General features: G+C 38.1%; 1 protein-coding gene across 1 annotated transcript in view; it reads right to left on the bottom strand.

The window, feature by feature from the left end:
- Positions 1–2,346, bottom strand: part of TMX3 (thioredoxin related transmembrane protein 3) — a 1,593,937-nt gene extending 1,591,591 nt beyond the window's left edge. The window contains exons 1-2 of the mRNA XM_044067138.1: positions 2,240–2,346; positions 2,086–2,140 (exon numbers count right to left, since the gene is read on the bottom strand). Of these exons, the coding sequence (XP_043923073.1) occupies positions 2,086–2,140; positions 2,240–2,342 (158 nt within the window). The 5' untranslated portion in view covers positions 2,343–2,346. The remainder of the gene's footprint in view (positions 1–2,085; positions 2,141–2,239) is intronic.
- Positions 2,347–23,463: the final 21,117 nt, after the last annotated feature.

The raw sequence follows: 23,463 nt of genomic DNA, 5'->3' as shown, positions 1-23,463 counted from the left end.
GAAATAAATATGCAATTTGAATTAAAATACTTCTGCAGCTTACAACAAGGCTCGAGTTTTATTTTACATTGCAACTGCCCAAGAAAAGTCATCTGCCAGGAAGAGAAAGAAATATTAACATCTCCACAAGCCTGGTGTTCCCACCCAGCTCTGTGCAAAAGATCAAGCCAAACTCTGAGAAATGTTGTATCAATCTGACAGCTTCATGTAGTATCAATTTTAAATCAAGAACTTTTCTACATACAGAAAATGTAGTCTGCCAGTTAATGGCACTGTTACTCATGAAGTAAATTTATGACAACTGATTTTGCTATGTAAATTATGGAACTTATGGAACAAACAAGTGAAGTCAATTACAACTGAATTTAATTATTACGAATGAGTGGAAGGCTTGCAAAGAGTTCACAACAGTTATGTCTCAAAAAATAAATCTTATGAATACTGCAGGCCCTAAATGTGCTGTTCAGCTAGAAAACTATACGACTTTATATTCGGACATAAAGAACAGCTTCTTAGTATATCAGCTGATTTTGCACACACAGTCACTCAGTAAAACCCAGCCACTTTAAAATCATCAGCATGAATAAACAAGAGTATAGCATTTTTCATTGACCATTTACAGTGACTTTATGGCCATGTCCCTAAGCTCATCGTGGATTACAATAGTCCATTTCTAAACAGAAGAGCAGAAGATGAACACACACTAATAAATAATAATGTTTGAGAGAGAACTTCTCAGCAATCTGAAGCACCCATAAATCTATGATCAGGTCTGGGTGCTCATCAATTACTCTTTAAACTGCATGGGTTACTTTAAACTGTATGAATGGACTTCTGCAGAGCTATCCTCCCACTGTAAATTACAATGTGCTGTACCTGGTGGCTGTGTGTCATGTCAATCACAGTATTATAAAAACAAATCAGCCATGTCAAAGGCTTTTAACTTCCTAAACTGATTTTCTACTTCAGACACATTTGTGGCACATCCTGCCTCCACATCTCTGGCCCATCCATTATATCCACTGCAAGTTATAATACGCAGGATCCTATGGCTGCCTATTCAGTCATATGCAAACCCGTCTCAAAAAGTTTAAAGTAACTCACAGCAGAAAATAATCACATAATGGCAGGGGCAGTCAAACTTTCTATTATTCTTCATTTCAAACAGATTTGTGTCATTCATGTGCCAAACACTTCACCACTGCAGGCTGATTAATATGTTTTGGTTCACTGTTTAGTCTGCTAATTTTATGTAGCTTGCTGGTTAAAGGGGATTTGTCAGCAGACCTTTCAGCATCTGACAGCATTTCAATTTTGTTTATACAGACCTTAAACTGCAGCCGCCCAAAAAACTTTTCATTGGATCATAAACAGCCCGACTTCCATACCTCTCAACTATACAGATTTTTGCCTCATATTTTTGTTCCATTTTATATAAAATTATAGTTTACTGGCAAATCATTGAAGATTGAAGTCAGAAAATAACAGACACGAGTTTCAGACTTCATGCTCTTCAGAAAATTCATGCTAATGTAAACCATACAATTCTATTAACTTTTTAAGTCTGTAAAAGCAATATTTAAAAATTGTCCCTAATTTTGTTGCTTTGCACCCTACCCCCATTATTCATGGCTTTGCCCAAATTGCTTGGTCTAAGAGGTTGAGAGGTATGCTTCCAACCACTTTCTGCCAATCCTTTAAGCTAATGCACACATGCTTGCAAAGGGTCTGTCAACGTTTCAAATTATTTGGCCTATGTAACAGAAGCTACTCTCTCACTGCCCAAATTAACTAGGCACATCAGCTTTAAATACATTCATCTTCCTGTCTTTCAATAAAAAAGAAACATTCTGAATCCTAACCGGTAGGGTGTAGGGCTGACAACGTGATTGATGGCTACAGGAAGTAAGGAAGGACTAGTTGCCAAACACCACTGCAGATAACACAACTCAAACATAAAACTTTCAAGCTCCTTACGAAAGTAATTAAGGAAACCAGTCAGCAAAATGTTCCCATTCAGTCCACACAAAGATATAACCAGTCGCTTTCTGCAAGCGTTTCTTCATGCATACAGCAAGTACTTACGAGTCATCCAAATCTTGTACAAAAGCAGACCCCGGTGCAGCAGAACATAAGACAGCTGTAATAAAAAGGACAAAAATTAAGAGTAGCCCCTCTATTAGAAATAACCTACAAAACAGGACAACCACTGAAGACAACAGAAAGATGCTCTCTCTACCTGCAATGAGTAGCCCTCTCCAACCTGATGCTGATTCTGCCATGTTTACAAAAGAGGAAATACCACAAAGGAAGTAGGCACATTGACAGGAAAGTAAGGTCATATGCTCTGTTAGTGTAGGACTACAATACCCATACATCAGTACGTGAAACTGTACGGGAGCGCTAATTGCAGTAGGGTAGAGTTACAATGTCCTGTCGTTGCAGTTTTCTTGGCTTTGTTTTTCTCGGTATGTGAGGTTGAGCTGTCTAATTATAAATTCTATATTGGAAAGTAGTCATATTATATTTCTTCTGTCGGTTGTTTCTGTTATAAGTGCTGTTCTATTCGTTTTATTGCTCCACGTTGACCCGATACTTAAGAATAGCACATCTTTATAAACAATTTGCTGCAGCATAGGAGGTTATGCATCTCCCTTGGTGGAAGCGCTTGCCAAGTCCCAGGCCAATAACATTTATAGAAAGCTCACCTTGCCATCCTCTCTGTAATAAGTCATCTGAAAGCATAGTTCTAAATTCTCCCTGCTCTTCAGTGACTTCTGTTTTGCATTAGAGTGCAACTTTGGTCAGTTGTTCGCGTTATAAAAGCAACGGGAATTTTAGGGAGTCTTGAGTGCTAAGCATTAATTTTAGGTTTTTCATATTCAACGGAAAATATATATGCTGCTGTAATACAAACATGTTTTGTATATAGGCTCGACTTCTTAACGGCACTATCAACTCTTTAGCTCACCCATCTTTCTGTATGGATTCTTGCAAATACTAGGCCTTACAGTATATTCTTAAAATATTATGTTCCGTCACCCAATCCCTCTTCAGATATGTCTCGTGATTATATATTATTTATTTGCCATTTGTTTACAGGTGAAAGTCCGACTGGTCATGAGGTACCCATTTTCGGTGGAGGCTCACGGAGAAAAGCCCCCGATACAAATAGTTAACAATGAATGCAAAAGCAGTAAAACTTAAAAAAAGCCCCAGATACAACCGGTTAACAGAATGCAAAAGCAGCAAAACTAGACAGATTTAATAAAGTCATTACATTTAAGCACAAATATGAAAGCAACACATTAGTTTGTTAGAATAAAAACCCAATAGACATAATAAAGTCAGTGTTCAAGCATAAATTATATGGGAAGCTTGATAACAAGAAGATGCAGCATTATTTACATAATAGATTATCATAACGACTATAAATATTCTAGAGGTCATATAATGGTGAAAGTGTAGGATAGTACCAGAAGAGAAGGGTATGGTATGATAGAAGGCATAGTAGGAAAAGATGTGGAAAAAGTATGAGTGTAGCCTCAGGGGATTATGTGTAGAGAAAAGTAGGGTAGTAGGGTAAGCTAGTAATGGGGATAGAGAGAGTAGATGTAGCAAAAGATATGACTACATACGCATAAATAGTTATTTTATATATATATATATGAATGCATACACATATATGTATATGTATACGTATATATGTGTGTGCATATACATTTATATGTATGTATATAAAACTATATTAATATGCATCTGTGTGTGTGTATATATATATATATATATATATATATATATATATATGTTGTGACTGTGAGGTATGCCAGGAGAAGTAGGGCAGTGGATGTGTAACATATGCCAACGCAGCTAGCTGCAATTTTGTAAACAAATTGTCATTTGACATCAAACTGATTTGTACAGATGCTTGTGCTGAAATTATATTTTAAAGCTGCTTGTATTAAAACTGTATAAACAGTGTGTCCTGCTGGACAGTGGAAGAAATATACATGTATTATTGTAACTTCTGAAAATGTATATATTGTAAAAAGGAATACTGGAAGAGAAGGGGTTAATTGCAGCCCAGTTGGAGCTAACTTTGAAAATAGTTTAAAATTAAAATACCTGGCTTAGGCCATAAAGATTGTATTTTACAGTTCTCAATGCAGCCAGAGAGAAAATGTCTGTACTAGGAAGCTGTATGCATTGTCTTTGGGGTAAACTAATTGCTACTCTGGAAGAGTGGAAGTGTTTTATGATTTTATGACTTCCAGAAGCTACAACAAATCCTAACAAGCTCTATGTGTGTTTGTATTATTGGCACATATGTGCTAGATCCTAGCAGCTTCTAGCCAAGGGGGTAGTATGGGAACCAGAAGTCAGATGACCAGATGTATGTGATGTCATTCTGTAATCCATCACGAAAATGTTTTAATATTAGCTGAGACTGAAGTCTCATGGCAGTCTGTTTTTGTAACCTGACAAAGAAGGATCTCTCATCCACTTCATCTTGCTTTGCTCTAGTAAGTAAACCAGGGAATAGTAATTCTTTAGATCAGTCAGGAATATATAGTGAGACTTGTTAAGTACTGTTTTCTATATCTGTGTGAAGCTATTCCTTAGTGCTATTTTAATATTTCTTGTGATTGAAATTCTGGTGTTTATTATAAATAGACATTCAGTATTTTCATATTCTTTTATTATTTATTATTAAATATATTTACAGTTTTCATTTTGACTGGTCCTTTAAAGAATATTTTAACCTTTAAGAGTACTCATATCTATTTGGTGACTCTCTGGCCACTCCTGAAAGCCTTACTGTATTGGTCAAAACACTAGCATTTGTACTAATATTAATTTCCCTCAGTGTAATTGGGAACACTTGTAAGAGCCTTAGAGTAGCTGGCTTTGGTCTGTCTGATGGCAGTAACTACTTTATAGTCTGGGTAGAAGGGGGCATAGCTAGTTCCCAGGTGTGTGTGTGTGTGTGTGTATGTGAATCAAATCTCAAAGAGTGTGTGTGTCAGCTGCTTGGAGCAGGGACACGAAGTGCTGGTTTCACAGAGAGGGTGCTGGAGGACTTGGCTTGGACACTTGGCTGAGGACTCAACACTATAGCCGTGCCAGTGAGGAGTCTTATTGGGGACCAGGAGGTAGACAGAGAAAGAAATCCAGAACCCGGGCTGGGTGTGTTCACTGTATGCGCTTAAGGGAAATTGTGCTTGATGCAGAGAGCTGCATCTGGAAATACTGTATGTATCTATTTTTGTTCCAAATGAATGTCTCTCCCCAGTGACAGTGGTGAGAATTCAGGCTCCTTGATTACTGGCCCAGAGAGGGGACATTACATATATATATATATATATATATATATATATATATATATATATATGCATATATATACATATACATGTATATATGTGTGTGTGTGTGTGTGTATATATATATATATATATATATATATATATATATATATAGAGAGAGAGAGAGAAAGAATGACTTTTAAAGAACTAAATCTGTCCTTCCACAATATGTTTGTGATAAAGCTCTGATCATTACTTTCACAGATTATGCAATGTTTTATTTATCACAGCCCTTCACAGATAATCATCTAACCAGCATTCATAGAGAATCAACGAGTAAGTCTTGCCCCGCTTTATTTATTTGTCTTTGTTTACAGGGAAAGTGCGACTGGGTGATACCCATTTCCAGTGGCAGCCTCGGGAGAAAAGCTCGATTTGCTTACATTGCATTATAATAAGTTCCAGTTAAACACAAAGTAGTTACATTTCTACTTACATTTATACCCTTAATAGAAATGCACCACAGTTCTCACCCTCTTGCCTGCAGAATCAAGGGTAAAGCCAACAAATAATTAGGGACACTTTTTTTAAAATATTAGTACTGTTAACTTAAGAAGCTGATAGAATCGAAGAAGGTGAATTTACATGTATTTCTTTAATAAAAAGTTTATAATTCTAATCATAGTCATTAGGTGTAATCCACCATCTTTCATTCCAAAATTAACAGTTTTAGGTGGGACAGCATATCTGTCAACCTTCCATCTCCAAAATGTGGAACACAATCTTTCTTATAATGTGGAATAAATGAGCAAAATGTGGAACACTTACTAACAGCTTACTAACGACTTCAAATTAGAAGTTCTCAGCTTTGTTAAAATACATTGCTTATAAGTTATCTTGATGAATTAATATGATTCAGTATCATTTGCTACAGATATTGCTAAAAATAATTCTTAACAATGGATTTGTACCATACCCTTTCTATGTGTTAAATGGAGTTCGTACGACTCAAAACGAGGAACATTCATCATAATGTGGTACAGTTGAGAGATATGTCTTAGCCAAATGGAAATCCAAAAATCATAGGAGCATCCCTGAAAATCAGGGATAGTTCAGGTGTATACAGTGTACTGCAGTGTAAAGTACACCTGAATACCCAAACGATGACCCGCTGTGCACCTGAGCAGCTAGCTGTGCTCTGATGTGGACAACAATGCAATGATAAAAAGCTGAAAGAGCACCATGTTGGAGCATAGCTATGAAGTATTTTGCAGAGTAACCAAGTGGCCATGTGTTGGCTAGTATTAAGCCTTGAATGGTAGCAAATAGTACACTTCAGTGTGTGCTGGAGTAGGCTGTCAAAAAAACACTGCACACTAATAATTTAAAGCACACTGTAAAAAAATACCTGCTGTCTTGTGTCCAGTCACATGAACATTTACTGCTTCTGTGAAAGTGAGGAAAGGAGGTAGAGGACAGTAGGAATTGGAGGAACATATCAAGAAGAAGTACATATTGAAGGGAAGCATAAAGGAAAAGAAGATGGTGGGAGACAGTCCACTTGTTTTGAGAAGATAGGTACTCCATGTGATAGGGAAGCAGGTGAAAGAAAGGTGGGGAAGAGTTGGCAGCAGGGGCACACAAAGTATAAATGGGGTGGATGTGCACCCAGTAGGAGGCAAACTGTAGACCGACAGTGACAGGGTAGAGTGGACAATGCATAAGAGATGGGTTGTGGCCAACAGGGTGGGGTATACCTGGATGGGATACAGGCAGATTGCTGTCTGCTATCTGGCTGGTCCTTTTGATGAAGCAGGACAGACAAAACCTGAGAGGACAATGTATGCAAATGCACTGTAACAAGTAGGGTTCAGACAAGCAGTTCTGGATCCTCAAAAGTATTGATAAGATTCAGTTGTACACTTCAGCTAGATCCTGATAGGCATATGTTTTGGATTGAAGTACTGAAGCTGTTGTATTTACCAGCTCTTCAGATAAGAGCCATAATTCTTTTATGAAAAAACATGTTTCTTGATAGGCTCTCTGGTCTAATTATAGATTGTAGGTATGTGAAATACCTCTTAAAAGAAAAGTTATGCTTCATAACATGACAGTCGCTATCACAGTGAGTGTTGTTAAATCTGTGTTGTCTGAATGTTGTGAAAAAATGTATTCAGTCAGAAAGTAAGAGATGATCTGTCTCTTTTACCTGTAGCAATTTAAAACCCAGCAGGAGGCAAACTGTAGACCGACAGTGATAGAGTAGAGTGGACAATGCATAAGAGATGGGTTGTGGCCAACAGGATGGGGTATACCTGGTTGGGATACAGGCAGAATGCTGTCTGCTATCTGGCTGGTACTTTTGATGAAGCAGGACGGACGAAACCTGAGAGGACAATGTATGCAAATGCACTGTGACAAATAGGGTTCAGACAAGCAGTTCTGGATCCGCAAAAGTATTGATAAGATTCAGTTGTACACTTCAGCTAGATCCTGATAGGCATATGTTTTGGACTGAAGTACTGAAGCTGTTGTATTTACCAACTCTTCAGATAAGAGCCATAATTCTTTTATGAAAAAATATGTTTCTTGATAGGCTCTCTGGTCTAATTATAGATTGTAGGTATGTGAAATACCTCTTAAAAGAAAAGTTATGCTTCATAACATGACAGTCGCTATCACAGTGAGTGTTGTTAAATCTGTGTTGTCTGAATGTTGTGAAAAAATACTTACTCACTTGAGAAGTGTGTATTAGACCTAGGTGTGATGTGAACATCCATGTCAGCCACAAGGTGTGGGGTTAAGGCTTAAACAGAAACATCTTTATTTATAAGATCATACAATCATAAGAGAATTCTAGGCTAATAGGTTCATAGGTTGGTACTAGGCTAACAGTCCTTCCTAGGGCCTATACAAACCTAGCCATAACAATTCCCTGGATATTTATTCCCACAATATTTACTTCCCTGGACCCCTGTCTAGCAGGGCGACTGACATGATCACCAGGGTGAATTTCCTATATCTCATCCAATCTTCAAGGTTCCTTTTGAAGAGGGCCAAGAAGGCACTCTGCTTGACATGAATGGGCAATCTATTCCAGAGTATGGGGAGTCTCTGGGTCAGGAACCTATCCCTCCAGCATGTTTTGTTCATTGTGATGACAAGGTTTAGATCCCTGGAGCGTGTGGCTCTGAGGGATTGGGATTTCTTTAAGTGTAGCATGTCCAACAGCTCTGGGTTTGACATGGCCTTGTATGTTAAGCAGAGATCACCTCTGAGTAGACGATATGCGACAGAGTATAGGTGGAGTTTTTTTAGACAGTCAGCATAATGCATCTGCTTTAGGCCTGTTATTCTTTTAGTGAGGTATTTCTGTGGCCTTTCCGGTTGTTGCAGATGTCTTGAGAGGTACATACCAAATGGGGCATTGTATTCTATAATGGGTCTAATGAGGGATGAGTACAGTGTGACAATTACCTCCTTTTTCTGGATGAAAAGCCCTTAGTTATGAGGTGTGCCACATAGAAGGATTTCCTGACTGTTTTGGCGATGTGGTTATCGAAGGTAAGACCACTGTCCACTTGTGTCCCTAAGGTCTCTCATCACACTTTCGATGTTTATTGTACTGCCACCTATGTGGTAATTTGTGGGTACATGTTTTTTTCCAAAGGCGATAACTATACATTTCTTGGCATTAAGTTTGAGCCCATGGCTCTGGCACCAAGCATCTGTTTCTGTAAGGCCCTTTTGTAGAATATCCACATCATTTGGGGATTCAGTAATGGCTCCCAGTTTGGAGGCATCTGTGAACTTTGTTAGCCAGAGTCCCTTAGTGTTGGCCTGTACTTCAGAGAAGTAGATGCCAAACAAGAGGGGTCCCAGGACTGAACCCTGAGGTACTCCACTTGTCACTTGTCTGGATTTGGAGTCGGCTACTTTTACAGTCTGGGTTCTGTCAGTAAGCCAGTTGGCAACCCATCGAGTGACGTAGGGATTTATGCCCAGCTTAGTAAGTTTATCTATGATTCCAGAATAGGGGATGGTGTTGAAGGCCTTGGCGAGGTCCAGATAGGCTGTGTGGACTGCCTTACCCTTGTCCACAGCTCTGGAGACTGATTCGAAGAAGTCAGTCAGGTTCAGGAGACAAGATCGGCCTTTCACAAACCCAAACTGGGTGGAGTCCAGTGTTTGAAGGTTCCCAATGTCTTTGTTTATAAGTTCCACGATAATGCATTTCATGCCTTTGCAGATCATGCTCTTCAAACTGATGGGACGGTAGTTCCCGGGATCCAAGGTGGATCCCCCTTGTGAAGTGGGATAACTGTAGCTGTGTGCCACTCAATGGGCACGAAGCCAGAGGTGAGGCTATGATTAAACATGACACTTAGGTGAGGTGCCAGTTCATTTTGTAGTTCATGTTGTACACAGCCCGGGATGTCATCTGGTCCCATGGATGCTGTATTCTTAGCTTTGGAGAGTGCAGTTTCTACCTGTATGGCTGTGATTACCAGAGTTTGGCAATCTTTTGGTATTGAGATGGGCCCTTTAGGGGGTGAGAGGGGAGTGAAGTTGGCACTAAATCGATCGGCCAGTATATTGGGAATATCCTTGGGATCAGTATATTTAATGCCATTCTGTTGTAGCTCAGAGCAGATCTGAGCATTGCCATTTAGATTCTTGACATAACTATAGAATGCCTTGTGGTTGTCTTTGGAATCTTTGGCAATTTTATTTTTGTAACTAGCTTTTGAGGATTTTATGAGGGATCTCAGCTTCTTACTGAGGCTGGTAAGGGAGTTTTTTTGCATCCTGGGATTTTCCTCTTTTCTGCAACAGTTTCTTCCTTGTGTTGTATAGTTTGTTTATAGCAGGGGACCACCAGATTGGCTTCCTTTTTTTGGAGGAGAGCATCTTGGTTCTATTTGGAGTGGCACAATTCATGCGCGAGTGGATGTGCTCGTACAGTGCCTTAGTGTAGGATTCAGCAGTCAAACTTTCGGATCCCGTCTGCATGGGTTCATGAAGTTGGTCACTTCTGACTTGAGTAGTATGAAGTTGGCTTTGGAGAGTTTTTTACGGAGGTTTACTTACTGGGGAGTGGGGATGTGGATGTCAAGGGTGATTTGCTTATGGTCAGACCTGACCAATGAGGGGGTAACCACTGGTGTGGAGCATCTATCTCCCATGTTGGTAATGACAAGGTCTAGGATATTGAAACCCCTGGTGGGACAATGGATTAGTTGATCCAGGGCATTGTAATTTATGAATTCCAAGAACCGTTGGGAAAAGGTGTTGGTACCTGAGTAGTTTTCCCAGTTAATGGCAGGGTAGTTGAAATCACCCAGTATTAGGGTGTTTGGTTGTATCTTAATATTTTCCAGTATGTTTAGAAAGGTGTAGTGAGAATCTTGGGGCATGGTGAGGGATCTGTAGCAAGCTACAATTTGGATTGCAGTCTTACCTCGTGTTAGTTGCACCTGGAGCATTTCAGATGCATTGTGTTGGGCAAATAGCCTGGAGGTGTGAATATCCTTGGTGAATATGGACATTCCTCCACCTTTAGTGTTTCGGTCTTGGTTTTGTGGCCGAAAAGTGTGGTAAGAGTTGTAGCCTGGTATTGCAGGGGTGCTATCGGGAGCCTTGAACCAGGTCTCAGTTACTGCACAGATATCGATGTTCTCCATTTTTAGGAGTGCCTCGAGAGAGTGCATTTTGAGGTTTAGACTTCTAGCATTGAGTAGCATTACCTTCAGATTTTGCATGCTTGTACCGGTTATGGTGGTGGTTTTGTCCTTTGAACCTTGCCTAAAAAAGGCACTATAAGGGTGGCAAGAGCTTTAGCCAGTAACCTGAATCCCAGGGGTGACAGGTACAGACCATCTCTGGCAAAGCATCGTGGTTTGTCGATCATGTCTTCCCAAGCAGTCAGATACTTGATCCCCTTTGAATGACACAAGAAGCTTACCCAATTGTTTAAGTCAATCATTTTGTCCTTATACTGTGGTATCATTCTGGGCAAAGGCAGGGTGCTACTCAGGGCTAGGGTCATACCTGCCTGGGCCACATGATCCGAGAGCTCTTCCATGTCTCTTTTCATGTAGTCCAGGGAGGTACGTCTCAAGTCATTCACTTCAACATGGACAATGACAGAGTCGTATTTGTACTTGTTGTGGATCGACTTGAGTGCATGCGTTATGTGGCAGATCCTGTCACCCAACAGGCAGCTGACTGTAATTTTCTCCTTGTTCAGCCTGGTGAGTGGGACATCAGTGTGCCTGACTATAGAGTCACCTATGACTAAAGTGTTGGGTACATTGTATAGAATTTTTGCTTTCTTTGGGAAATACCTGCCAAACAATATGAGCAATCTATGTTTTAAAGTGCCCTTGTGATATAATAGGGGAACAAACAAAGAGAGAGAGTGAGAGAAGTGGAGGGGGGTGGGGCATTTTTCAGAACATTCCAAAGGTGTCAAGAAAGTGTCACCCCTGAGTTCTGGGTTGGCATAAGGTGTCTACCTCACACAAACACAGTAAGTACATAGTTTGACTTTATCTTTGGAAGGGAAATTGGGGAAGCTTAAAATGGCCTACAAAGGCAGCTAGCCTAGTGCTTACCAATTAAAACAATGACCATAAAGGGCCTTTTTAAGCTTAATCATGCTTCCCAGAAATATTAGAAAGGTATTAGTCTCATAAGTTAAGTGCACAGTATATATACTTGGGCATGAGTGGTATAGGATCATAGGAGATTTCATTGGTAGATGCAAGCAAGGGCACAACTCCTCCACAGATTCCTGTAAAAATCCTCCATGGCTTCTTGGATTATGGCTCCCTCCAGTCAACTCTCAGGGATCTTCCATCATAGAAAAACCAGATGAAGCCGCAAGAAAAACATAATCCAAAAACCACAAAAATCAGAAGTCACCAGGTGAGGTAAAAGGAAGACTTCTTTATTCCATAACACAGCATACGTTCTGGTACCTCGGCAATTCGCCTTCATGGAACAATTATCATCAAACCGCATCTTCCTTTTAAATGCTTCTCAATTAATTAGTTAGTTAAACAATGTGAAGAGTTTAATGATTTAATTGCTTAATTGAGAAGTATTTAAAAGGAAGATGCGGTTTGATGATAATTGTTCCATGAAGGCGAATTGCCGAGGTACCAGAACGTATGCTGTGTTATGGAATAAAGAAGTCTTCCTTTTACCTCACCTGGTGACTTCTGATTTTTGTGGTTTTTGGATTAGCTCTCAGGGATCTCCCTGAATGGCAGGGGATTGAATGGGCTCAAAATCAGGAGGAGTGGAGCTTCATTGTTAACAGACATGGAGGATAAAATAATAAAGATGAAAGTGTAATACCTGGCTAGCTAATCACAGCTCATTATTGGCAATTAGGTGCCTGTTATTAAATTAATATATATTTTAAAGGAACAGCATTATTTGTCACCTGTGGATCAAGACATCCAAACTTAAAAATAAAACAAGCCTCCTTTTGTTTTAATATTTTTGAAGGCTCTGAATACAGATCAATGTTTTCTTCTTCACACGAAGCATAAAAAAATCTGAGAACATTTGGATGTATGTTATGTTTTTCTTTAAAACATTGAGCAAAGCAGAACTCAGGGGTGACACTTTCTTGACACATTTGGAATGTTCTGAAAAATGCCCCCCCCCCCCCACACACACACACACACACACCTCTCACTCTCTCTGTGTCTCCCACTCTCTCTCTCTCTCTCTCTCTCTCTTTGTTTGTTCCCCTGTTTTATCACAAGGGGACTTTAAAACATAGATTGCTCATTTTGTTTGGCAGGATTTCCCAAAGAGAGCAAAAGTTCTATACAATGAATTTTAATAGATTTAACAAGAAGTAGCTGCCTTTGTAGGCCATTTTAAGCTTCCCCAATTTCCCTTCCAAAGATAAAGTCAAACTATGTACTTACTGTGTTTGTGTGAGGTAAACACCGTATGCTAACCCAGAACTCAGGGGTGACACTTTCTTGACACCTTTGGAATGTTCTGAAAAATGCCCCCCCACACACACTTCTTTCACTCCATCTGTCTCTCTCACTCTCTCTCTTTGTTTTTTTCCCTATTATATTACAAGTGCACTTTAAAACATGGATTGTTCATTTTGTTTGACAGGTATTTCCCAAAGAGAGCAAACATTCTATACAATGGATTTTAATAGATTTAACAAGAAGTATATTCAGGCAAGATGAACAAGAACCACAGGGGAGAGTACGTACATCATTCTGATGAGTGCAATCTTCTGTGAAGATGCCATAGTGGACTAAATGATCTTGCTTCTGTATTAGATTTTTTTTAATTGATAAGTACTAAGCTAGCTGCCTTTGTAGGCCATTTTAAGCTTCCCCAATTTCCCTTCCAAAGATAAAGTCATACTATGTACTTACTGTGCTTGTGTGAGGTAAACACCTTATTCCAACCCAGAATTCTATAAGCTATTGTTAAACAGGTTGACAACAACCTTTTAAAGATGTCATTTTGTAGTAAGATCTTATAATGTTCTGTAATCATCTTTACTATTCTGTCAACAATTTCTTCATTTATTGTAACAGAAGAGATTGGTTAACCTATCAGCATTTTTCTGCTCACCTTTCAACACAAATTACATGCCAAAAATGTTAAGCTGAAAAAACAGAAAAAAAAAAATCTTTTTTGCAGGGGGCCTCCCCCCAAAATATAGATACCAACTCCATGGTCACACTGCAGTTAAGAAACGGGGGAAAAAACCCTGAAAATTAACCACTGGCTTACATATTGCTGTGAAGTTCACCACAGCATTTAATTCTCACTCTAAAGCTGCACAGAGAAAGTAGAAGCATAATCGTGTAACTGTACTCACCTACTAGAACAACTGAATGAGTAAGTAACCGGTAGTATCACTGAGTACTACATAAAATCATCCTTAGAGCAAAATTCTTGTGTCCTAATGCATTCTTAAAAAGGGCGAGATTATTTTTCAAGTGTGTTCTATGTATACCGGATGTCAGAAACATCCCCACTGATGGTGTCTTGTACATTGGGGGTTTCTGGTTTTCAGACATTAATATATAGTAGATTTGAAAAGGATATATCTGAGTTTGAATATTTTCATAAAGCCACAACCCATATGATTAAACTGTAACCTTTCCAGAAATATTCTAAAATCTGCAACCTGTCCTCTGCAAATATGTACCTGCTGTATATTTTCACATATATAACAGACTTATCTTGGCACCATTATCAGGTTTGCACAGCTGGGGGAAAAGTGCGCCCCCATTGTTGTACTTTTCTATTGGATATAGAATGTTCCATCAATGTAAACAAAATGTACTTTTCTATTGGATATAGTTCCATCAAATTGAAAAATATATATATATATATATATATATATATATATATATATATATATATTTACATTTATGTATATGGGTAAAGTCAAATTGCTCTAGTTCAAGGACAAAGTCAGACAGTTGCTTGTTACCAGAGAACCAATTAGGGTTATAAATCCCAATGATGTTAGATTAAGGAGTACAAGCTTTTACTATCCGATATAGCACAGAAATCTTCATCCTACCAGACACACTGATTTAAAACCCATAAGAGATGTCCAGAATCTCTTAAACTAGATGGAAGATGTATTACACTAGGGTGTAGAAAATTGTCCATGGGCTAATGTACACCAAACACTATTTGACTCCTGGTAGGTTGATGACATTTTTTTCTGTTTTAGGCTTGGAAAAATAAAGGAGTTCTGGGATTTTCAAAAGAATCTTTCTACTCTCCTGAGAATTTAAGTCCTTCTCTACACATTTAAAATTCAAACTGCTCAGCTAGTCCTGTTTTGATCTGAAATGATTATCTGTCACCTGAAATATTCGTAAGTGTTGTTTCAATGATTATAACACATATACATGTAGCCCTCTAGTTTCACAACTGTAACATGTCTGCCTTTATTTGATGGGTAGTTGATAGTACATTTTTTCTTACCTAGATCATATTAAGCTAACTATTCTGTCCTTTTTAAATTATAGGCGAGCCATTGTCTTTTCTGTGTTAAAATGTCTTCTTTGTATGTGACATAATTAATATATAAAAAGTCTATGTCACTTATTTCTAAATAGAGTTATAATCAAATCCATATCTTCATTTTTACACCAGCCTTTTCTATGCACTTGTGTAGTGGTCCCATAATCATCAGAAACTTAAGCCTTATCCAGTATTTTATGGAAAAATATAACTCATAACTGAAAGGTCTGATATTGTTGTTATGTTTCATTTGGATCCTTCAGAAATATTAAAGCAAAAGGACGCATGTTTCACTTTAAAATTTGTAAATCCAGCTTCACACACCTAACCTTGTCTGACAGAGCATTGTGATCAGTCCCTCCATCTGTGTATGACAGATAATTAATTTTCCTACATTCTCCTTTTTTTTGGGGGGGGGGGGTACCAGTCCTAGGGTGACAACTTTCATGTGCCTGAAAGAAGGAACAGAAAAATGGTTTCTCACTCCCATCAGCCTCATTTCTTTTGGAACATTTTCCCTTACCATTTCCGGGTTATCCCTGACTTGTGTCAGGTTCGTCTCCTGATACCTCTTTCATCTTTGTAAAGGAATGTAGTACCATATCAAAAAGTCTTTCTGTAAGCACTATACTTCCTGCCCATGTGAGTATCTTCTCAGAAAGGGGCAATGCATCAATTTTTGTACTAGGGTTCAACTTTCCTAACCCCTTCTTTTCTTGTACTTTGTAAGTTCTGCTCTCTCTGTTTGCATATTTTGTTTATTGACATTTGTTGACCGGGAAAGTCCACTGGGCTTGAGACCCATTTTCAGTTGAGGCCCAGGGAGAAAAGCTCCAAGTTACATGAAAATCATTACATGAATTTGTAAGGAGACACTTATAAAGCAAGTGAAATAATACAGAGAACTATCTAAACAGCACATATGTTGTAAAAAGGCACAATACAGTAACAATGGAACATTAGCATGTAGGAAAATTATACAGTTAGAAATATTTAACAATGCAGTTAATTTTTTGGGGGAGGTAGGAAAAGGGAAATGTAAGTGTAGTGGGAAGGTAGAATTAAAGAGTGAAACTTAAAGGTAAGATAGATATAGTTAGAATCTTATAGCTAGGTGGCGGGAATATGTAGATTATAGGTGATGTATTTAATGGTAATATTAAAAGTAGAAAGTGACAGAGAAGAGAAAATGTGTTAAGATAGTTGTATAGTTGTCTGGATTAGGATACTAAAGATTAGGGATAATTCATAAGGTGTAACAGTATGACATATACAAAAGTATATTTGCTATGCAAAACAGCTTTGCTAGATTAAGGAGGCTGTGGATATGTGTTGCATATGCAGCTGGGGTAAATGTGCGTGGTATCCCACAGACCAAGCATCTACAGTATACATGAATGGACACAGGTCACAGAATTACTGTATGTAGTTCATTTTTAAATCAAAGATAAGTGTCTTCTCTCTCTTAAGATTCATTGCCTGTTCATTCACTGTTTTCTTTTGCCATGACATGGCATGCTAAATGGGAATACACATTTGACATGTTGTCTTCTACTCTTCAGTTTATTGTTCTTAGTTAAAAATAAATTCAACAGGGTCTATGGCAGTGATAGGTCTGCTTGATTCCATAATATAACCTAAATATAGTTCAGCCACTGCACCCTTTAGCCTCCCAATCAGGCAGCCTGCACCAGTGTGATGGGGTTGCAGTAATGATATGTTCAAATACTGCTACCTGTGCTGGCTTAAGGTTTGATATGATGCTGACATACATGCAAAATCCAGCAAACCAGCTCTTTCTAGGCCAGCTAATAAATATTTTTCTTCTTCTGCAAATCATTAACTTTTTATATTTCTATTCCTCTTCTTCCTTCAGGCAATTCGGAAAACATAAACTTCCTATAAACTGTCATGTCGCCATCTTTACGTTACTTCGGTCATTCAAAAGTGTACACCTTATGGATTGGCAGCTGACAAAAGTGCTTACAGATCTTTCCTTCCTATGACTGCAATTCAACTTTACAAAATCAGTGTTATCAAACATCAGTGAACTGATCACAATGTTTCGAATACTGAAGTTTCAGTGCCTATGGCATTCAAATCATGAATTAATCTGATTCAAGATCAGAAACAATACAACACTTAAACATCAAATAAACTTGTAGTATAGTATTTCTGCATGCTGCTACCTCCCCCTCCCAAGTAGGGGCTTCTCCTGTCATTCCCAGACTTAAATATGACAGCTCCAAGATTTCACAACTTTAGGGGACAGGAGAAATTTGGGTATAGTCTCTTTTCTCAGATGTTGCAATCTCAGAGTTGTTAAATTAAAGTTTATTGGGTTTAACAGAAGTTTTTTTAACTTTGTTTCGAATGTAAATAGCTGAAACCACTGCTGATACCTTTGTAGCTTCACGTATCTTAAGCTGCACTATTGTTGATGTATCAGTTTCTCAGAAGTATAGTCACTGAGCTGGCACACAGTAACGTCAGGTTTGATAACATCAAGTAGACTCCTTCCTACCCCTCTTCCTATTTTACTCCTTCAGCAGTGGGCAATTGCATCCTTGCTTGAATATTCATTCCTTCCATGTCTATGACTGTCTCTGTTTATCCAATTTTCTTTGTATCTCTTTTGATTTATTTTTCCTAGATTTAGATGAGGTTCTGTCCTATGATAAAAATCTTGTAGTCTTGTTCATTGGTCTTTTGATGAAAATCATGTCACCACTTGATCACATGCATTCTCATTCTGCCTGGAAACCTTCTGCTTTGTAGCCCCTTATGTTTTACCATGCCTTCCTTTTTCAATCCCCTTCATAGTCTTCCATTTACTAGCTTGTCCCTTAGTTCATGCTTGAAATTCCATTTAAGAAAAATCAGCAGTTAAAGATTCAACTTGGTCTAGTATGATATCCATTTGGATCCTGTTAAGTGATGTCTTTTGCTTCTTCCCATATCCCTATAATACTTCCTTATCTTTTGATGTCATTGTTCGTTTTCTGTTTGCAATCTACATCATTCCACTCCTACATGGACTCTGTGCCACCACTTTCATCTGGTTCACCTTTTCCTTTTTCCATGAAGCTTCATCATTCTCCACCTTTTCGAATGCATACATTTCTATCTTTAAAGACAACAGATTATTCCTAATTTACTAAGATCTGCAGTTCTTTTTTTCTCAGATCAGTCAATTACTGATTCAGTGTGTATGCTGTATTTTCTTTTCTCAAGTGGTTGTGTAGCCATGGAGTTAGTGTATATAAATAAGGGAGTGGGGGGACATAGTCCCTCACATGGGGAGATACAGGGGGCATGTCCCCCCGCAAAAACACTATTTCATGTTGTATTTTCTTATGTTGGATATTTTCAGTGATTTTTGATTCAGTGCAATGGGTTTCAGACTAGCAGGTTTTCAGTTAAATTGCTTTTCAGTCAAATTCTTTCAAACATTTGATTTTCAGTCAAGTACAGTTCAATCAAATGATGGTAAACCATATATTTATATATAAGTGCGTGTATGTACAGTGGATATAAAAAGTGTACACACCCCTGTTAAAATGCCAGGTTTTTGTGATATAAAAAATGAGACCACAATAAATCATTTCAAAACGTTTCCCACCTTTAATGTATCCTATAACCTGTGCAATTCAATTGAAAACCAAACAAATCTGTTAGGGGAAAAATATAAAAAATAAAAAACTTACAATAAGCTGGTTGCATAACTGTGCACACCATTAAACTAATACTTTGTTGAAGCACCTTTTGATTTAATTAAGCATTTAGTCTTCTTGGATGCACACCTGCCATCAATTAAAGAGACTCTGATTAACCCCAAATAAAGTTCAGCTGTCCTAGTAGAATTTCCCTGACATTTACTCAGTTGCCTGCTACATCAAAAGCCATGGTTCGCAGAGAGCTTACAAAGTATCAAAGGGATCTCATTGTTGAGATGCTTGCTGACTTTACATCTCTCCATTTGGACCCTAGAACATAGAGATCCATGTGATATAACAGAAGTAAACAGGATATATTACTGTGCAGCTAAATTAATAACTGATAAAGTTCTACCACAAGAACACAGGGTAGTGAGAGAAAGGAAGGGGAGAAATCGAATACCATCATGGAAATATTGATTGGAGAAAATTATAAAGCAATTAAGATGAGACGTGTCACTGTTAGAAGACTATAGAAGAGGGAATAGATCAACAAAAATACTAAGAAAGATAGATGTGATAAAAGCAATGTGCAATATTAGAACAGACCAGGATCTATCATGCAATACTGCAAATAACAAACTAAAAATTTAGGCACAGGCAGAAAAACTTAGAAGATATGAAGATAAATACAAAGGAAAAGTGCAAAATAAGCAAGTAATTGATGACTCAAAAAGGTTTTATAGAGAATTGGGAAATAAGGTAAAAGGAACTAAAAGACCATAAAAAAAGAAGAAATAGATATATTTTGGGAGAAATATCTATGAAGATCCTGTGGAACATAATAAAGATGATAAATGGATAGAAGAAGTAAAAGAAAGAATAAGAAGTTTAAAGGTACAGGATATGAAATGGGATGAAGTAACAGCCAGAGAGATCATAACAAAGTTAAGAAAAGCCTTTCATTGGAAAACCCCAGGACCAAATACATTTCCAAACTTCTGGTTAAAAGTATTAACATCTTTGCACAAAGATTTAGCCATGTGTAAGAACTATTTATATGCACACCCAGAACAGACACTGACCTGGCTAACACAGGAAAAACAATGCTGCTTCTTAAAAGTGAACCTGCAAGCTACCCTAAAAAATTATAGACCAATAATTTGCCTTCCGACGACGTATAAACTGTACACAGGAATTGATGCCGACAGAGTTTATAGTCATTTAGAAGAAAACTCAGTTATGGCAGTAGAACAAAAGGGCAATAAAAGAAAGTCATATGGAACAAAGGATCATTTGTTGTTAAATAAAGTCATAATGGAGAACTGTAAAAAGGGGAAGAATCTAAGTATGGCATGGATTGACTACAAAAAAGCATTTGATAGTGTCCCTCATTCATGGATAAAAGCGTGCTTAAAAATGTATAAGATACACCCCACACTGATCAACTACATTACAGTGGCACACCACTTTGCAATTAAGCCATGATAAAGGACAAATTGTTATCCCAGTGATAAAAATTCAAAGGGGGATATTCCAGGGTGACTCTCTGTCACCGTTACTATTCTGCCTTGTCTTTAATCCACTAAGCTGTTTACTCACAGTTTAGGCCATGGCTATAATCTGTCCCCTAGGAAACAACAAAGTGTAAAGACTTCTCGTTTTCTCTTTGTCGATGATTTAAAACTGTATAGCTCATCAGATGAGGAACTGAAAGCACATCTGCAAGTTGTCAAAACTTTTTTAGATGATATAAGAATGTCATTTGGTCTTGATAAATGTGCAAAAGCAACCTTTAAAGCAGGAAAACTGCAACACCAGGAAAAGATCAGTTTGGAACAAGAATCTGATATAAAAGAACTTGAGCAAGAAGGAGTGTATAAATATTTGGGAATTGATGAAGGATCAACAATGAAACACAAACAAATGCGAATAAAACTTAGTAAGGAAGGCTTACATTAATCCTGAAAACAGCACTGACATCAAGGAACAAAATCCAAGCTATAAACCAATTTGCTCTTCCTGTCCTAACTTGCAGTTATGGAGTGATTGACTGGCTCCAAAACGTGTTGGATAGATTAGATAGGAAGAAAAGAAAGATGCTGCTCACTAAATGATTTATAAAAATCAGTGCATACCAAGATTATATATTCCCCGTTCTGAAGGAAGGGTGGGCCTCCTTGAAATTGATTACATGTATAGATCTGCAATCGTGGGACTCCACACATCTGCTGACCTCATAAAACCCAAATGTGGTGAAAGTTTTGAAACATGAGGAAAATAAATCTAAGATGACTTCTCTGCGTAATCTAGCAAAAGCTTATCAGCATCAAGCAGGAATGAAAATCAAACCAGAAGTAGATAAAAATCAGGCAGCAACTGAATGTGACAAAAAACAAAAGAGAGAATATATGGTGAAGGACCAGATGAGAAGGCAAGAAATGTGATAAATGCATAAATATAGTTGCAAGTATAGAAAACTTCTGGAAGAACCTCATGTTGATCAGGAACAAATACAGGAATGGTTTATTCAAACCAAGAGATGAAAGGTTAATATTGGCAGCCCAAGATAGTGGGCTGCCTACAAGTTGGTTTATAAAGTCCATTGAACATGTGGGAGAAACAGACACATGTAGGTTTTGTAAATCCAAATTGGAAACAGTTGCACACCTCGTTGCTGGTTGCAACATACGAATGGCAGAAGGACTGTATACTGAAAGGCATAATAATGTGGCAAGATTGTTGCACTGGGGATTGTGAAAACATTATGGTATTGAAGTGGCTGAAAAACACTGTAAGCATGTGCCACAAACATCAAGAAAATGAAGATGTCTACATCACATGGGATCATTCATTACTAACAGTTCAAAAGATACATCCTAGAAAACTGGATATAGTGGTCCAAGAAAGGAAGACAAGAGTAACACTGATCACTGAAATTGCCATACTGAGTGACTACAGTGTCTCGCATACAAAGAGACACAAAGTTATAAAATATCAGGCTCTGCAGGCAGAAATGAGAGCAATGTGGAAGAAAGATACCCAGACAGTTCCAAAAGTAGTAGGAGCAATGGGTCTTATAAAAAAGAATTTACAGTCGTCTTTAGATATGTTACCAATACATATAACTCTATACGAACTGCAGAAGGAGTCATTACTGGGCACATTGCAGGTGCTGCGAAGAGCACTACTGGCTGACATCAAAGATTGAAGCAATACTAATTTCATGAACTTCAGTTGCACTTTGACTTAGGAATGGGGTCAATTCCTGTCATTGTAGTAGAAACCCAAAAGACTTGGAGAAATAAAAACAGATTGAAAGGTATCAGTCAGGAGGCTTTACTAGAAAAGCTCACCCAGACTCTGCTACACTTTGCTGTGAGGGAAAGGTTAGTTTGCTTTATATTTGTTGTATTTTGTATTACTTTATTGCCTTTTTCTATTTTGAATAATGTGATTTGATTTCTTTACCTTGTGTTTTACTTGTATTCTGCTTTTAACTGCATATTAAAACTTGAAAAGAGACCACAGCTCTGTCTCTTGTGAGTCAGGCAGAAATTGCAAAATTATCATTTTGTGAAATCACTCCTCTTCAACTATTTAAATTTATTGGCCATCCTACTGTATTCCATAGTACCAGAATTCAAAAGTGATCCCCCTTTCAATCTATCTTACTGTTTTAAAAATAGTGACTCTCCACTAAAATGTAACATTTTAGACAGGTAAAACTCAAGTTACCTACTTTCACATCTAACTCCTCTAGTGCACACTGCAGTGGTTACGTGTTTAGGATAAACCATTTTTTTCATCTTACCTTTAAGCATCCCTGTGACTAGCACTTGCTCTAAAACCTGCTGGAAAGCACTAGGAAGCTTTAAACTGATAAAAGCATTTAATTGTAGGCACTAAACGGCCTATAATTGCAAAGTACCTTGCTAAGGTAAGGGAAAATAGCTCTTGTACTTTACAAAAAAAACCCCACCAAACCAGGCATGCCCAAGGGTCAGCTTCTGGTGATTTCTCTTGTCCACCTGATGAATCTGGGCATACTGGGGCAATGCAGCAATTGCCTCATGTACACAGACACCCGTCTCCTCCTACCACCCAAAACTACAACCTGTGAGAGATGCACTTACATAGCCAAACTGGAAGCAAAGCTCTCTCCACCCAAAATTGTGCTAGACAGTCAAGAGGAGAAGGTTAACACTAGCACTATACCTCAAGCAACACATAGCCCTTCTAAACCCACACCACCAACACCCTCACATAGCAACACTAAACCTTCATATGTGGAGGCCCTTAACTGTAACCTGCCCAAGCAACAAGGACCTCTGAAGCTGAAATGCAAACAAACACCAATCACAACCAAGGTGTCACATAGCTCACAACACCAATGTGCCACACAACAACAGCCCCTAATGCAAGACAACGTGCCAAACACTTTAGTCATACGTGACTCTATA

Source organism: Protopterus annectens, chromosome 3.part1 (genome assembly GCF_019279795.1).
Source record: "Protopterus annectens isolate FY-2018-M chromosome 3.part1, PAN1.0, whole genome shotgun sequence".
In the NCBI taxonomy this organism is placed as follows: domain Eukaryota; kingdom Metazoa; phylum Chordata; order Ceratodontiformes; family Protopteridae; genus Protopterus; species Protopterus annectens.
This window is presented reverse-complemented; position numbering and strand designations above follow the sequence as displayed.